Genomic DNA, 18510 nt, shown 5'->3' with positions numbered 1-18510 from the left:
AAAACTGGCAGGAATGCGGTTCATCGAATCCCCTTCAGGAATAGGATACCGTAACAATATTGGCCAAGAGGAGGGATTTAGTCTTCACCTAGTTTCACCAGTAGAGCGGCGAAAATGGCAGACTTGAATGTTCCCCAATTCTAAATTTAGAAAAGGACTGTAGTGTAGTGAAATGCAGGGAAAAGTTCAATCTCTATAGCGTGGGCTCATACTTCAGTCTTCAGGGCTCTCAGTAAGCTGTCGTCTGACCCATATATCCTTCATTACAGTCCTCCTCTTCTCCTATCTTTTGCTGCCAAACTTTGCAGGGGGGGGATAACAGCTGCAGGGTCTCACATTCTCCACCTCTCCTCGGTCTCCCCCTCTTCGTCTTCCTCTGTTCGCATCCTCCTCCTCCTCCTGTGCTGGGCTCCAGGCTCGGGGCCCAGTCAGCTTCCTCCATCCTCCTATACGGGCTGTAAAATCAGCCTTGATTGCTTCCCCCCCGTGTTTTATCTCCTCTGGATAAAACCTTTGCAAACCCGGGCAACGTGCAGAGCAGTGCTGCGCGTTACTCCTCCACAGTAACACCGATAAACTCACAACGCGGGAAAAGGAGCGCACGGACGACCGCCACACAAGGAGAACGCAGTAAAACGCGATCAGACGCGGAACACGTCTGCGTAGAACATCCACAGACATGACTTTAGACTTGGCAAAGTGCCAACTGAAAGCTGTGAGAACAGCGATCATTGGGAGGAAGAGCACCATGAATCAAGCTGTAGGATCCTTATCTCTCAGCCCTACCTGTCATGCCAAACAAAACCACATGGCGGCCTTTGAGAGGTACAGGCACATACGCTCCTTAAAGACTATCTATCCCCACTGCTACCTCTCTGCTTTTCCTCCTATCGAACTGCCAAACCAGTAGTGACAGACAAAAAGAGATGAACGAGACATTCTGGCTGCTGGTAGAAAATGAGTAAAGCTGCAGTAATATGACACTGGTGTTTGCCCGGCGTGAGGAGTGAGTACATTCTATGGAAGGAGCGCTGACTTCATCTCCCTGACAGCCAAAGCTATTATATTGTGACAGCTGACTGACTTATTTTATTCAAGTCGGCCAGTTCTCCCTCAAGCACATTCAGGCTAAGTGAAGTAGCATAATATGAGATAGAACAGGGCAGAACGCCACTCTAAAAAACACTCTCAATATGGTTTTAGATCAGATAAATGTATCATGTATGAGTTGCCTATTTGTAGCACTCTCTTCCACTCAAAACAAACAAATATGCACAGTAGTTATTTTACAATTAAGCCCAAGGGTCAGTTTTAATCGGTTAATTCACAATGAATAGAGACATGGGCCAATTATGAAGTTAGCGTATTAGCATTCAACACTGTGTTTGTATGTGTGCAGCACAGAGCGAGGCCCACAGTGGCGGCACCAGCATTCTTTCATACCTTCGCTTGTAGCTTGGCAACCAAAGGGGTGCCCCACTACCCTACATCCTTGTGAAAAGGACCCCCAAACCCCCCCCCCCCCCCCCCCCCTCCCCCCACGGACCCCCACAACCCAACTGCATTCACATCCAGAAAGGCCACACTGCCTTTGGGGGAAAAGTCACCATCCCTAGGCTAGCACACATTGACGTTGGTTCCCTCGCTGTTCCGCAGTTGGCTGAGCGTTTGGAAATGACACTGTGGAAGCTATGAGACGACTCTGAACACGGGGATTTTGTGGGTCATTATTAAAGGATTTGTGCAAAAATGCTCATTATCCCTGAACAATTTGATGGCCAGAGCAGGAACCGCTGTGGCTGCCAGCTGTGTTATTGCTGCGATCATATTGCTATACTATACGAGGGGTTGGTTGGTTGGTGTGTGTGTGTGTGTGTGTGTGTGTGTGTGTGTGTGTGTGTGTGTGTGTGCGTGTGTGCTCACCATGTCGAGCTCCTGGGAGACGCGTCGTTTGCGTAGCTCCTCCATGCGGTCGTTGACGTCGCTGAAGCAGGTGTTATAGTACTCTGAGTACTCCTCTGCCAGGTCATCTATGTTGCCCAGAGAACCATCCTGCAGAGAGGAGGAGAGAGGGGCACGCTTAGAACACCAGGGCACCAGAACATCCTGAGCAAGGAAGACAGTCTTATCATCACATTTCCATGAAGAAATGGTGTGCATTGGAAAATCTGTCCATCTTGACCGTGTAAATTAAGTCTTAAATCTTATTTTTCAAATGTTGCTTTTGGTTTTTCATTGCAAATCAACGTGTTTCTAGAGTCAAGTGACATTATCTTGATAGAAGCGGAGTGATCAGTCTCATTTCAATACAGTCAATAATTCCCAGAAAATTAAGCTGCATTGTAAACGAGTGAAATTTCCCATTCGACTGAGATTTGTTTTAACTTCCCCATACAAAAAAGAAAATAAATTAAAGCATTTAAGCGGAATACACTACTTGTTAAGGTGGCCATTGTTTTCACAGTGCAATCACCATAACAGTATCCCTGTGACCAATTAATTCACTCTCCTCCACCATGACAAACTTAAGCACTGATCTCCGTTTCAACAAAAATCTGTGCAAAAAAACAAAAAAAACCTTCACTCCCTCACACTGCTTCCACCAACTTGACAGCATCTGCAGCCCACCAGCTCTCCAGGTGGGGAGAGGGAGCGTGATGGAAAGCACTCTGACAGGCCCACTCTCCCCCCCACGCTTCCCATGTTCCCTAAGCGTGCCTTGATGAAACCACTGTCACATACACTCGCAATTAGTGGCGTATGAAAGGTGCCTGCTAAAGTGGCAGGCATGCAAGTTGGGGTGAACCTGGCACGGCAGGGGAGGGGCGCGGCGTAGAGACACAGAGAAAGCTAAATCACTCACACACCACAGTTTCCCACACTGCTGCTATTAGTGAACTAAAGTGCTATAGCGACAATGGGAATGCAATAGCATTATGTGGCTAGCTCAGCATGTAATACGCCGGGAAGTTTAGGAGAAGACGAGAAAAAGTGAGTTTGTATTATGTGTGATCTACTGCTCTACTGGAACATACATACGCTTCAGGAACACCATTCATTCCAAAGCTTCAACTAGGGTGGTCAAAGTTTTGCTCCACCCAAAACCCACCCACCCACCCACCAACCCAACACAAATCTAAATATAACCCTCAATAAAATGTCTGTATATGTATATTTTGGCGGTTCATTGATTCTTATCCCCCACAGTAATGTCAGCCAGCCTGCTCGGCTCCTGGCCTTTGTCTGTGTGGAGGCCTATATCAGGGATGCCCTTTACCTCCTCAGACATTCTCCAAACTGTAAAGCAAACACACTCTTCCGGCTTGCTGCAGTTTAGATCTGCACAGTTCCTGTCTTTGTGTGGAGGACGTGTGTGTGTTTAGGATTGAAGGAGGAAGTTATGCTCCATATAATAAAGGCCTTACTCAACAGAATCCTCCTTGGATATGATGCTGAATAGTGGCCTCTAGGTTACACTTGGAGTCATTAATAGTGTGGCCAGCAGCACAGATGAACCCTGGCCTGGGTCCTATAAAACCTCTGAAAAATGAAAGTGAATGAATACAAACTGTCACTACCAATGGTCATTTGCTGAGATTTTGGCACAGAAATGAATGCTTTCGCTCCAAAATAAGATAACGGCCATTAAAAAAAAGACAAAAATAAACTAATCTCACATGATTGATTAGGGGAAGTAATTTTTGGAAGTCATTATGGAAAAACAAACATGCAAGATATTAAACAGTTTTATTTATGTATCATATATCTTAATTCCCATACTTTAAAAATGAAACCCTATAGGTCATTGCACAACCCCTTTTGTACAACTTGGGAGAGAGGCCTGACTCCCATCTCCTGCCTTGGTCAAAATGTGAACCATTCTAGTGGTGGTGGCTAACTGTTGCATATTCATCAGTTGTTGATCTAATCTGTGCCAGGCAGACAGCTAGCATTGAGTCACTGTGTAGGGCCCCAACAGTCTCTCTCAGTCTTTCTGTGTAGGGCCCCAACAGTCTCTCTCAGTCTCACTGTGTAGGGCCCCAACAGTCTCCCCCAGTCTCACTGTGTAGGGCCCCAACAGTCTCTCTCAGTCTCACTGTGTAGGGCCCCAACAGTCTCTCTCAGTCTCACTGTGTAGGGCCCCAACAGTCTCCCTCAGTCTCACTGTGTAGGGCCCCAACAGTCTCTCTCAGTCTCACTGTGTACTAGGGCCCCAACAGTCTCCCTCAGTCTCACTGTGTAGTGCCCCAACAGTCTCTCTCAGTCTCACTGTGTAGGGCCCCAACAGTCTCCCTCAGTCTCACTGTGTAGGGCCCCAACAGTCTCTCTCAGTCTCACTGTGTATGGCCCCAACAGTCTCTCTCAGTCTCACTGTGTAGTGCCCCAACAGTCTCTCTCAGTCTCACTGTGTAGTGCCCCAACAGTCTCTCTCAGTCTCACTGTGTATGGCCCCAACAGTCTCTCTCAGTCTCACTGTGTAGTGCCCCAACAGTCTCTCTCAGTCTCACTGTGTAGGGCCCCAACAGTCTCCCTCAGTCTCACTGTGTAGGGCCCCAACAGTCTCTCTCAGTCTCACTGTGTAGGGCCCCAACAGTCTCCCTCAGTCTCACTGTGTAGGGCCCCAACAGTCTCTCTCAGTCTCACTGTGTAGTGCCCCAACAGTCTCTCTCAGTCTCACTGTGTAGGGCCCCAACAGTCTCCCTCAGTCTCACTGTGTAGGGCCCCAACAGTCTCTCTCAGTCTCACTGTGTAGGGCCCCAACAGTCTCCCTCAGTCTCACTGTGTAGGGCCCCAACAGTCTCCCTCAGTCTCACTGTGTAGGGCCCCAACAGTCTCTCTCAGTCTCACTGTGTAGGGCCCCAACAGTCTCCCTCAGTCTCACTGTGTAGGGCGGCAACAGTAGTGTTGCACGGTATACCGAAATTCCGATACTATTTCGATACTTTTTATTAAAAACGGTTCGGTAATGGAAGTTCCCAAAGTTCGGTACCATCACTTTAAGTAGCCATTGTTGTGCTTTTAAAAGGAAGTTGGGGATTTCCTCGTCTAATTAACGTTACACACGACGCAACAAATAAACAAACACAGATTTCCCAAAATTCCCAGTGTCTCTGCCATCACACTGGACATCAACACTAGCGGGAGACTTCTCCCCCTCCAGCAAATATACATGAATGCTATGCCTAACGAACATAAACATCTTACTGAGAGGGAGAGAACTAAGCTAAGTAGCTAACAGCTAAGCTAAGTAACATTAGCCGATCTGAAAAGCATGTAAACAGCGGTGAGATTAGTGAGAGAGTCGGTAAAAGGAGGAGAGACCCGCGAGTGCTTGTGCAGAACTAGTGCACGTTGTGTACAGCGGGTAATGAGCCGCTGTTATGAAGATTAAAGAGAGATTAACGGAGTTGAGAGCAGACAAACACTATCGCAGTTGCATCCTCTCCAGTCTGCCTCCTGCACATGACGCGTTCAGGAGCCGTCGGTAAAGCACGCGAGTGTGGCCTAAGCCTTTGAGTGACATCTGTAATGTGTCACTACAAAATAAATAACCTGGGTTACACTTGCTATGTTATTGTGTGTTACTGGACAGACACACTACTAACTTTTCAGTCTGAGCCATCTTACATAGCCTATACTATAGGCTCACTATAGGCACAGCACACTATAGGCCCTATAGTGTGCTGTGGCAGTGCTGCAGTTCCTATTTTTCTATTGTGTTTCTGTTTTCAATGAGACAGGCAAAGGACCTGTCTCAAAAATTGACTGATATCACAGGATGTTGTGAAGGGTGCAATGTACATGGCTATATCATTTGTAAAGAGTGTAAAGAGAAATATTGTATTAAGAGATACATAGGGATAGCCTACATTATGGCGTTGTTCTAACACAGAGACATTCAGTTAATATGGCGTTATTCTTCTAACACAGAAACATTCAGTTAGTTATTCTTCTTCTAACACAGAAACCTTCAGTTAATATGGTGGTCTTCTAACACCAGAGAGACACGTTTCAAAAGGTGTCCTTCAATCCCACAGTGACTGTTGGGTGTTACTAAACCTTGAATTTGTGAATGTGATCAACCTTGTGGACTCTGTTTCTTATGCATTAGGTATCGAGTATCGTATCAGTATTGGAGTATCGTATCAGTATTGAGTATCGTGATACTAAACTTGGCATCGGTATCGATACAATTTTGGTATCGTGACAACACTACCCAACAGTATCGCTCAGTCTCACTGTGTAGGGCCCGAACAGTCTCTCTCAGTCTCTGTCTCTCTCAACAGCACTCCCTATCTGAGTGCCAGGCCACAGCTGAATGGGGCACTGTGGAGTGTACCACACACACACACACACACACACACACACACGGGCACAGGGGCTTCTTCAGAGATGGCTGTCTACACATAGAGAGAACACACATTAGCATGTACGTGTACGCACACCCACGCTGGAGAATTCAAAAACAACAACAGTGGACCAAAACAAACCCGAGGCCAGCCAATGATTCACGATCCAACTCGGGTTTGACTTATGGACGCCAATTAGTGATTATGCATTAAATGTACCAGCACTAACAACACACGTGTTTTCTCTCCGCGTGACTCAAAAGTCCAGTTTGCCTGGCTGTGATCTATCCTCGCGGTCTCATTACAGGAGAACTCCTGCCATGTCCAGAACATACAGAACATATGGTTTGAGACGAGCAGGGCCGACACATGCATTCCCTTCCATTCCTCACACTGACGCTCTTATTAGACAACCCCAGGATGTTCTAATCACCATAAACAAGCCAAGGAGAGACTCACTGCTCTGATCTATTCACCATATATCCAACAGAGAAGCAGAAACTCAACCCGGAGAGTGTACTGACTCCTGATTGACTAAAGACCACCCCGATTAGGGTTAGCAGTGATGGATTAGTTGGGCCTGACAGAACTGTGCCACCACAGCAGAACTGCTGATGCGTGTGTTTTCTCATGCCACTGTCTGGCCTCAAGCGCTGCAGGGACTTTGGAGTTTGACGTAACGTAAACCCTCAGCTTTGCACAGGTAAAGCCTGCTGCGGCTTGCTGGTCTGTGCGTTGGCTCTGCTCACTGAGTCTCATAAAGACGTGCCTGTGTGTCTATCTATATATATATACGGTATGTGTGTGTGCATTTAGATATTTAGGATTCCTCCGCTGGCGTTAGCTCATGCAGCCCCAACACAGCTGGTCCCAGCTGGGACGCTGACTGGAACGGTGGGGGGGGAACCCTCCCCACCCGGCAACATCGCAACACACATATTATGCATATCTACTGTGTGTGTGTGTGTGTGTGTGTGTGTGTGTGTGTGTGTGTGTGTGTGTGTGTGTGTGTGTGTGTGTGTGTGTGTGTGTGTGTGGTCGGGGGGGTGGGGGTGGAGGTGTGAGGGAGCGCACATGAGAGCCAGTCCAGCGAGTGGAACCGCCTTTGGGAGAAACAGATTAGGTGAGAGAACAAACACGTGAAGAAAGAAAGAAAAGCCACAGCTTTTGTGCGTGGCAGATTGATGGTGTGCGTTGGGACATAAGCGATTGAGCGTTTACGTTCGAGGGCGAATGGGCCTAGGCGGGAGCGGAGGTGGGAGAGCACGCGGGGGGTTGACGGTGGTCCACACGGCGGGCGGGACAGGCGATGATTTGTGTGCTACTGACTGGAGAGAGGGGGGTAAAACATCTGGCCTCTCTGGGAAGAGGCACTTTAAAGAAAACCTTTATCTATCACAAAGAACCGATGGAAAGGTCTTAAATCTATCACCCGCTAGACAACATATGGCTCTGTGTGTGTTAGCACACTGATCCTAATCGCCATTTAAAAAAAATCCCCAGTATCTCTTGAGTATGTTAACCATTCGGGACACAAAGTAACCAAAAAATATAAAGTGAAAACAAAACAAATCTAGATTTGGTTTTTGGAATCGAGACTCATAAAGTCTCAGCTGACGCTCTCCACCCTACAGTAGATGTGCGGGAGGTCAACACCCCGGGTTTGCCTGGAGAACAATACTCATACAAGCTGACCAACACCCAGCAAATACAAAGAGTGCGTGTGCGAGGCGAGCCTGTGTCTGTGTGCGGCACGCACGCATGTGTTTATATGCCTCAGCTTTGACTTTAAACCACATGTATTCCACAGTAGGCTATGTTCCGTCCAGACGGCTACTCCCACCTCCATGTTCCCAGCTGAAGCTTGTCAGAGTGCACTGACACACTGCGCACCGGCATGTCGGTTCTGTTCCAACACTTTGCGTAACTCTCAAAACCTTTACAGAACATGCTTTGGGGTGACTCCTGTACAGACAGTTGGATAAAAAAAAAAGCACAAACTATGAAATGTCTGTCTGAAAGTGTCTGTCTGGCATGTTGTTTACCACATCAGAAGACAGATTACCGGTATTACACCACACTGGGTGAATATTTCAGGCATGTGTGATATGAATGCTATTGAGCAATTACCAACAACTCATTTATCCAGAATGTAAGATTAGTTATGAGGAATCTACATGATTAGCAGCAACCATGGCTGCGTTCCAATATACACATATTCTTCCCTGCAGTGTGTCAGTTCTCATGGATAAATCAAATTAGCTGGCGGCTTTCATATTGGAATCTAGCTCACGTGAGGAGAAATATGTGGGCTCCATGCGCCCACGCGAGGAGGGAGCACGGTTGAGGAGATGCGAATGGAAAGAGCATTAAGGGCTCTGTGGTGACCCCTGCTGACTTAATCAATTAACCACGGCATTCCACGAATGCCTGCTACCCCGCTGGGTTTGGTTATACATATTCAGTCAGTATTAAGCAGAGTCTGTTTGCTAAAGAGACAAGGCTAGTAGGCACCGCGCAGTGCTGCTGTGCACGTCTTTCACTTCATTCCTACTGTCACTATCAATAAATATGAAAAAGTAAAATATAGCAAAGGATCTGCCATGCTGTCTGTCATTGAGTCTGTGGTCTGTCGTTCTGTTGACTGCCAGGATTTGGCCCACAAATGCACATCATCTCGATGCCACCATTTGCCACACTCCACTCGTACTCGCAGCCGCTACACGTGCAACAGTGCGTTCAACCTTCACCACCGTGGCCCGTTTCCTTGACTGAAGGAAATCACCACAGATGCAAACTGTGGAAGGACTTTTGTAGGCGGTGAAATTCATGATTGAGTCACCCAGGGTCTAAACCAAACAGCCTGGATGAAACATTTCGTGTGGGCAGTTAATGTGCGGGTCCTGCCGGAGTTACAGCCAATAAGGATTGATTCTTTTTGGGGTAAATCTGGTGGAACCCATTTCCCGAGTATGGCGGCCATTCAACACTTCCACTGGACGGATCCTGCGGCGCTCGCTAAAGTTTCACCGAATAAATCGTTGGAGTCAGCAAGCTGTTCTTTCCATCGCTCTTCGGATGAACATATCACAATCAAAATGTGCACGGCCACAGTTCAAGCCACTCTTTCTTCGAGATACATCTGAACGGCACACTAAAAGCGCTCTCTTGTGAAGTTATTAAACAAATTCCACAGCCAGCATGCGAGGCAGAACTCATGGGTGCCGACAACTCGGGTCCCCTCGCGTGCTTAAGGAATCGCTGCCAAGCTTTGCAGAGCTAATCTCTCAATCAAGTTACCAAGTCAATTCATGTTTTCCACAAGCATGCGAGATGTTGTGTGCAGCACTCTCTCAAAGAAAGTGCTTGTTCGTCATAACCAGCCAGAAAGACATTCCATTGGGTTAAGAGCCATTAGTCCCGCCTTACGCGTTTGTTCTGGTCGATCCTTTAGGTACACATTCCTGACAGTGCCGTTTGTCACACTGGGGGCTCAGCCACATAGGGGACGGGGTTTGTGGTGTCCATGGCAGAAGCTATTGTTACAGTGCTAGCCTTGTGACTAGCCATTCTTTAGGGGGAGGGGACAGTGACAACAGATGACAATAGAGTCATGCATCTGATGTAATGTTAGCATGTCAACTACGATCACTTTCACTTGATACGCGAGTGGACGGTAATTATAAACCCGCCCCTCCCGCCACAGGGTGGGAGGGGCGGGTTTATAATTACCACCCACTCGCGTGTGGGATTGTGTTGCATCATAGTGATGTCTCATTTGAAAGAGGTGAAGCAACAGAATGATCCTGTTTCTTCCTGAGTCATGGATACCTCGGCTCAAACCAAAGCTGTGAGAGGCTCACGCGGCCGGTCCCCACACAACTCTTCGTGAAAAGCCAGGGTGGGTACTAGGTAAGCAATCCCTCACTGACTCCGCCCCATCTCTTTATGCCTCCAGTGGCTGAGGCTCGCCCTACAGCCAAGTTTTGATCATCCCCACGCTCAAGCTGAGAGCAGCTTCCTGCACTGGGACGGTGTTGAGTGTCTGACCAATCACAGAAGACTGACCAGGAGGCGAAAGATGAGGCAAACGAGACACGGGGGGATGGAAAAAGATGAGTCGAGATCGAGGGGGGGAGTTTCGCTCGGTCGCATTGAGGCCACTGCCGAAGTACAAAAAACTGCAGTAACCCTCGAATGGCCGCTTGAGGCTGGCTCCAAAGGGGAGTCCTTCCCCATTCACCCCCATGTTAAAATGCCCGACTTTACAGCATACATATAACATGTTTACAGCCTGGCTCAAAAACGGTTTTGGTCTATATAGCTTATTTCACCATTCATGACAACTGTACGAGGTGTTACTTTTTATATAACTCACCTGTTTAGAGTAAAATAGATGATAAAAAAATATACAATGTTTTGGGCGTGACTGACAGGTGGCCTGTCCAGTGATCACACAGCTTGCCGAGCTTGTCCAAATATGGCTACAAAATACGTCACTTCTGACTCCAAAATACCAAGGTGGCAGCAGCCATTTTTTTTTACAGTCTATGGTAGAGACAAGTGGATCATGAGATCTTTATTTTACAGTCTATGGTAGAGACAAGTGGGTGAGATATTTTTTTTACAGTCTATGGTAGAGACAAGTGGGTGAGATATTTTTTTTACAGTCTATGGTAGAGACAGGTGGGTGAGATCTATGGTAGAGACAGGTGGATGAGATCTATGGTAGAGACAGGTGGATGAGAAGGTGACAGAGAATCCATCATGTGCAACTTAGCAAACACCATCACCCACCAAGTTCAAGAGAGAAATGTTCCAGGTGGAGAAGTGGAGGATTCCATAGTATATACAGACAGTGGACGTCTGACTGAAAGGAGAAGTATTTGCCATTAGGAGCCAAGGGGGAAGACTGTCGAGGAAGAGGAGGCCAGGGGCCACAGTCCACCCCCTTTCAGAGGGCTTCCTGAGGATATCCATGTCTCTCAGAGAACAGCCCCCCCTCGCCTCCACAGAGGAAACCTGCCAGATCTCTGTATGACCTCAATAATGAGCCCAGTCAGGGAGGCGGAGCAGAGGAGAAGACACATTTAGGCTCTGATAGGTTGAGTTAGAACTTTATGTGTGAAGTTACAAAGTGGCTTAATAACTATCCTTGGTTTGGCAGGAAATGACTTGACGCATAAAACAACACTCGGTACCAAGTGTTACTGTATGTGGGAGGAAGACAATACGGATCGCTTCATCTAACCATATGTTTCTCAGACGCAATCAATAATGGCGTCTCGAGAGCTGTATCAAAGCCTTAGGTCTGGGGATGAATCATTGTCCAAATGGACAAACAGCCGCCCACGCTCTGTAAAACACCACAAAAGTCTCTTCAAAACAGAAAAAAGCTTCTCGGCGCGCAAGTAAAATATTTCCCAAAGCCCGTGGCTCAAGATGAACTTCCAAGCAAAACGGGATGAGAGCTTTCTTTCAGAAGCGCAGGGAGGGAGGGAATAAAAGATGACTGTCCAGGTTTGTGATGAAATGATGTGGGCAGAGAGGGAGCACAATTAGAAACGTGTCGTGCCCAAAGGCATGTCTGAAAATGTGCGCTTCCTTTCCCTTCCGAAGGTTTGTTGAGACCGAGACACAGCAGCAATTCCAGGTAGAACCAGACTGCACAAACCCAAGGAACTTCTGAGGCGCAGAGTAGAGGCACTGCGACGGATTCTCAATGAGAACCTGAAAACTGCACTGACACCTTCGAAAACATTCAACATTATGCCCGAAACAAACGTGTCATGTTTCCAGGGATCTAGATTTAATGCGGCTTATTCAACACTCAAGAAAGAATGTCAACATCTGAGGACTTGAAGGAACCTCGTGCCTGCAGAAGAGGGCTGGGTCCAGAAGTAAAACCCCACTCAGACATCTGTAAATCCAAGCACTTAGAAACAGCTCCGGTTCCAGTTCCTAAACTGCCTTTGACTCTTAATTGGCTCAAGCGCTGTTTACTCGGCTTCAACCACAAATAAATGACTGTTTGACTGAGGTATTCTTATTAAACACATTCCATCCACAACAGGCTGCTGTGTATGGTTAACCTCAGAGAGAGGGGCTCACAATAACACTGTGGGCCATTCGCGGGCCTTTGATCTACCGTCAGACACCATGAAATGTCATTATATCAAGATGCAATCGTAGACAGATGACATTATGATCCTGGATGCGGATCTCTGACATCTTTGCCGTTGGCTGTTTTAACCCCTGACATTTATTAAATAGCACAAGTGTTTCTGTTTGCATGCTGGAACACAAACAGTGGCAAGACAGGTAAAGTGGAGTAAGCATGTTGGCAGATCTTCATCTGGGGTGGAACAGGTATGCAGGCTTGTCTCCTCACGTGTGACGAGCCAAGACCAAATACATCTGCGACGCTAAATTAAGTGGGATCAGTAGGCTCGGGGCAAACCCACATTGAAAAGGCCATTCCCATATAGGGCCCCCTATACAACAAAGGCTATTGAAGCGCATTACATAGTGCCCCGGCTATACATAGCAGGGCCATTTTGCTTCAAGGGAGAGAGGGTATTCATTGTGCTCGGGTCATTCCACAGGTTGCATAAAGATATGACATTGAGCATAGGCCTATAGGCAAATTAACTCGGTATTCAAGTTATTTGCAGACTGTTTTTGATAGACTTGATAGACATGGGTGTATTTAGTGATTTTGTAACTGATTTGAGCCAATAAATAAATGGCTAGATTTAGGGTTTAATCGAGGGGACCTTTCTAAAGGAGGGGAAATATTTTCTGATTCACTTTTGGGGGACACGACTTGCTGTCAACGTCCAAGAAAGCCAATCAGATTACTATTATACTTTCTGTTTCCCAAGCATAGAGAAAGAGTTGTGTTAAAATAATATTAAGCCGTGCATGCTGCCACCAAAATGGACAACAAGTGATGTTGGTCACAGGCAGCCGTCTAGGCCTCCCAAGACTTCAGAGGTAAACATGTCAAAAGATATCTGGAAACATATTCTAACTATTGTTGAGGTCAACAGTTTTGAAATAATGTGAGTGTGCGTTTACTGGAACTAAGGATAGCTTGCTTGTTAACATAAAGGTTAAACTTAATTAGACTGAAAATACATGTTGAACTTTGTTACTAATGTTAGACACAACTACAGGCCTGTCTGAGCACCAGCAGCCATTTTGCCTTTGAGTTATGAAAGTTTGCTGCAACTGCCAATGGAGGTGCTAATTGTGTGTGTAAGGTGTGTAAGAATGTGTGTGGTGTGGTGTGGTGTGCGTGTGTATGCGTGTGTGTGGTGTGCGTGCGCTCCAGCTGAAGGGGAAAGACGTCAAAGATGAGCACGGCCTAGAAGACATTTGCCTCCAGAGCAATAAATCTGGTTAAATCGCCTGGCTGGGAGCCCGGGTCTCACACCCGGTGTCAGAGGGCAGGACTACTCCCACACACCCACACCCACACACACACACACACACACACGAGGACACAGACAAGGACAAACACTATTCACATCCTCAGTTCCAGACCAAACCAAATTAACACCTCTGTCTTGAAACACTCAGACTGGAAGTGACTTCAGCACATTTGTTCAGCAGATCAATCAGATCCCTGTTAAATTACGGTTGTTTTGTCTGCCTTCACACGCAAACTCAGAAGACTAATGTTGCAGAAATCACCGTTGTTTTGCAAATGCAAAATATCTCCAGAGGAGAACAAGAACATGGAGTCAAGTTGATTTAAGGCACGGAATCACTGTAAACAAACATAAACCAACGTGGCTCTCTGGAGTCTCCAGCACTGATTGTATCTTCACTTAGATAATACAGCTTTAGAAGAAAAACGACGGGCGTCCGTCCAGGTAGTGTAGCGGTAGATTCCCTGCCTACCAACACGAGGGTTGCAGGTTCACACCCCCGTGTTACCTCCAGCTTGGTCGGGCGTCCATACAGCACGATTGGCTGTGTCTGGGGGTGGGAAGCTGGATTAGGAGTATGTGTTCTGGTCGCTGCAGCGCCTCCTCTGGTCGGTCGGGGCGCCTGTTCAGGGTGGAAGGGAACTGGTGGGAATAGCATGATCCTCCCACGTGCTATGTCCTGCCGGTGAAGCTCCCCGCTGTCAGGTGAAAAGAAGTGGCTGGCAACTGTGCATGTGTCGGAGGAAGCATGGTGCTAGTCTACGGCTCCCCCCAGATCGGCAGAGGGTGGAGCAGCGACTGGGGCAGCAGGTCAAGTACAATTGGGGAGAAAATCAGATAAAAACTAAACAAAACAAAAACAAATCTTCAAATATGGGGGAACTAATATGCTATGACAAATCAGACTTTCTAATGTAAATGTGTACGTTTTCACAATATACTACCACACTAGCAGTGGTTTGTTGCCTGGGTGGGTTCATAACAATTCACCATCACAAGGAGTCAGCATACAGAATGCTAATGATAACATTTGTGGCTGGCTGCTGATGTTACAGTACAGACAGACAAAACAATCTCCTCAGACAGGTCCAGGGGGCAACGCTTTCTTGTACATGAAAAAGTTTGGGAACTCCGGGCCTAGTGCAAACACTCAATTAACTAGCCTCAAAGGAAACAAGTACACCATAAAAACAGGCTACTGAATCTACAATTGAATTAAAAGCCATGGATGGGGGCCAAAGTTGTTGCAGCACAGCCACCTTCTTAAACATCAAATTCAGGGACTTTTCAATTACTTTCCACTGGCCCAATTCCCTCAAATTCAAGGACCCAACACGGCAGTTTGAGGCATGGATCAAGGTTAATTACAACACTGAGAATATTTATAATGAAACACACACACACACACACACACACACACACACACACACACACACACACACACGCACACAAATGGGTACAAAAGGGTTAATCTTTCAACAGTGCAGTTAACCTACCAAATTCTCGATTCCAGCTTCCTTTGAAATCCGACCGACTAAACAGTATGAGCTTCTCACTAAACAGGCCACCCGACTCCCTAACCACATGTGGAGTGATGGGTCTGAAACGTGGGAACTACATGATGGAGCGCACTCCAATGTTTTGGTGCACGCACCAACCAACAGCAATACACAAACAAGGGTGAAAAGTCTCAGCTAGTTGTTAATGTAATAATGTTCCTGTCTCCCCTCCCCCTGAAAAAACACCCCCAAACTTACCAGCATCCCCATGACGTCGGTCCACAGTCGGGAGAAACTGTCGGACGCGGCGGCGTTGTCCGCCTGGGGCTGCTCGGGGGGCGCAGCGGCCCCCTGCTCATCCTCCATAGTGTTTTGCGGTGTGTTCACTTTGGCCACTCTGGCGCAAACAGCTTCAATGCAGCGGCCCGATCACCAGCAGTTTGCCGAGGCAACGCTTGCTAGAGAAAGTTGCCCTTGACGCACCGGTAAAAAGGTTCCCACATTACCAGGCACAAACCGACGTGCAGTGCGTAAAATGCGTCCGGGCATATTTAGGGAACTTCCCCGACACTCGTGAGTTGAATCCCGAGTCTAAAATAAACAGAAACAGGCTCTAATGACAGCCTGGAGTTCTGTGGTCCCACAACAGGTCATTCGTCTCGCAAAGTTTTTCCACCGGGGTGTTCCCTGCTCCGCAATCCGCACCGCACCGAGCTGTGCCCGGGCACAAACCAAACCCCGCACCGGGGAGGGGGGAAGAAGTTGGCGAAGTCCGCAAAAAAAAAACTTTTCAACAAGTTGTAATCCTTCGGTGGCCGTCAGAAAAGTGTCTCAAACAACTACACCAAAGAGAGAGAGAGAGACTTATTTCCATTAAAAATAACGAGTGAGAAAACGCCCGCAGCACAGACCTCTAAACTGCGCCTCCCCCCTCTCTCGTCACCCGTCCCTCTCTCTCTCTCTCTCTCTCTCTCTCTCTCTCTCTCTCTCTCTCTCTCTCTCTCTCTCTCTCTCTCTCTCCCATGCTCTCTCCCCACACACACACTCCTCCCAGCAAAACATTACAGCAGCAAAAAAAAAAAAAAACATGTCAGGAGGATGGCTACCCCAGTACCCACTATAGGTCATCCCTTTCGGGGGGAAAACAATATCTTTAATATTCCCATATAATAATCATACGTCTTATAATGTGTCTAAGGTACTCAATAGTAAGTTGATCCTAGGCTAAGCACTGTGAGATACCAGTCACATTATGTGGAAACTCTGGTATGATTCTCTTTTATAATGTACGTTCTTTTATTGTGCTCTTATGTGCTTTTTGTAATTGTGTATGTGACATCTATGGACCAAGTGTCTGTCAATAAAGGTTTGATTGATTTATCATACTTGGTGTTGACTCTCACAATAGCATTCTTATAGTGTGTGTGTATTACTCAACGGTGAGTTTACAGTGACCTTATCTAGTTTAATGGTATTTTTATCCCCTCTTCATCACTTTAATGCACCTATAAAAGTCCAACATATTTTACCGCTTAAACTATTTTGAAGTTTATGGTTCTGCTGTGATATCCGTAGTGGCCTATCCTTCTGAAATGTGTTATAGGATTACTACAGTTCTCTTTCATGAGGGTCTTTTTATTTTTTTATTTTTTTTCATCAAACAGAGTAGAAAAACTTGTATCTTGTGTTGACATGGCTTTTCCACCACTTGTCTCTGAATAGGGATCGAGAACAAAGCCACCTTCCCCACACAATTGTCTGAAAAACAAAAAGGCGCATGGGAAAAATGTTTTAAGTGGGTGACGCACACTGTGCCCTATTCATGTTACAAATCCACCAGCAATAAGAAAGCATGGACCTTGGACAAAAAGAAAGAAGAAAAAAAGAAAAACGAAGTAGGCTAATTTACTACTCTAACTATTTTCTGTATGGATGACCACATACACACACAAGGCAGAACACAAACAATCGGTTTAACAATGCAACAGCAATGTCCTCAGTCTGCACCACACATCTCATTTGAATAAGAGTAGAATACAGAGCCCGGCCCGCTTGGTAAAAGTAAAACACGTTAAGCACAAGCATGAAATTGCACAGCCATCCTGCCTGATTAGGCGTTTGTTATGCTCCAGCAGCAGCAACGCTATTGTGATGAAGAAGTCCTGAGTGTCTCTCCAGCCAGAAAGCAAAAACACATTCTCTCACAGCAGCAACAGCTGCCAGGTCTGGTGACAGATGCCAGGAGAGAGAGAGTGAGAGAGAGAGAGAGAGAGAGAGAGGGAGAGAGAGAGAGAGAGAGAGAGAGAGAGAGAGAGAGAGAGAGAGAGGGAGAGAGAGAGAGAGTGTAAAACCAAAGCTTCTCACTCAGCTCTTCCCGGTGGCTACATGCCCATCTCAAACACCACCTCACCTGCTGTACACCAGCTCAGATATGACGACACCCATCATGCAATCAAAGCTATATTCAAGATCAGTCCTCCGACTGTCTTGACCATCCTAGGGGGAATCCCTCTCTGTGACTAGCCCTTCCCATGGTTCCTCACATCTTTTGGTTCCTAATGAGGTTTATGGGAGTTTCCCCCCGCTAGTCCTCAGTGGCTGGTCTTAGGTTGTGTGGTTTTCATTTATTGTTCTCAAAACGTTGGCGTTGCGAAGCCCTTTGGGGCTGTAACGGTGGTTAAGGGCTGTACAAATCAAACAGAACAGAACAGAGCAGAGCAGAATAAACACAGCAGCAGTCTCTACCTCACATTCCTCTAAGTGACCCTGTAAAAGGTGATCAGTTACACAGGACGCCCCAAAGCTGTAGGTTTCACCTGTAGTGTGGGGGAGATATATGATAGGAGGCCCCCTGTGGATTACACGGTGCATTACAGGAGGTATGACGTCTGCATTTTTGCACTGTGCTCCATGGGCCGTGTGTCGCGTGTTGACTTTCTTCCTTAGCCTTAGCGTTATCCCTCTCTGTTGGCTGTGGTCAGTCCCCATAACACCATAATCACGGTTCAAAGTGTGTGTTTGTGTATACGCTGTTAGGTCAAGATTATGACTTTTGCAGGCGTAGCTGCTCAACACTATCCTGCTTACAGTGTAAACACATGGAACACACGTTCGCACAAGTGGCCTTTTGTTCGCCGGCGAGTCGGCAACCCGGGGGTCTCCACCGCCGACCCCCCATCTGTAGCCCTGGTGACAGCATGCAGAGTGCTGGGCCGCCTCGTGTGG

At 47.0% G+C, this 18510-nt stretch overlaps 1 protein-coding gene across 2 annotated transcripts in view; it reads right to left on the bottom strand.

Annotated features, from left to right (window-relative positions):
* The window catches only part of LOC310782749 (SAM and SH3 domain-containing protein 1-like), a 249063-nt gene that overhangs the window by 66756 nt on the left and 163797 nt on the right, over positions 1-18510 (bottom strand). Inside the window, exons 1-2 of one of the 2 annotated variants that reach the window (XM_083643485.1) lie at positions 15544-15970; positions 1924-2052 (exon numbers count right to left, since the gene is read on the bottom strand). In XM_083643485.1, the coding sequence (XP_083499611.1) occupies positions 1924-2052; positions 15544-15651 (237 nt within the window). In that variant the 5' untranslated portion in view covers positions 15652-15970. Of the gene's footprint in view, positions 1-1923; positions 2053-15543; positions 15971-18510 lie in introns of those variants that run through there. The other variant, XM_083643484.1, reaches the window with a different exon arrangement.

The sequence above is a fragment of the Poromitra crassiceps genome (genome assembly GCF_964638095.1).
Source record: "Poromitra crassiceps genome assembly, chromosome: 9".
Lineage (NCBI taxonomy): Eukaryota > Metazoa > Chordata > Actinopteri > Beryciformes > Melamphaidae > Poromitra > Poromitra crassiceps.
This window is presented reverse-complemented; position numbering and strand designations above follow the sequence as displayed.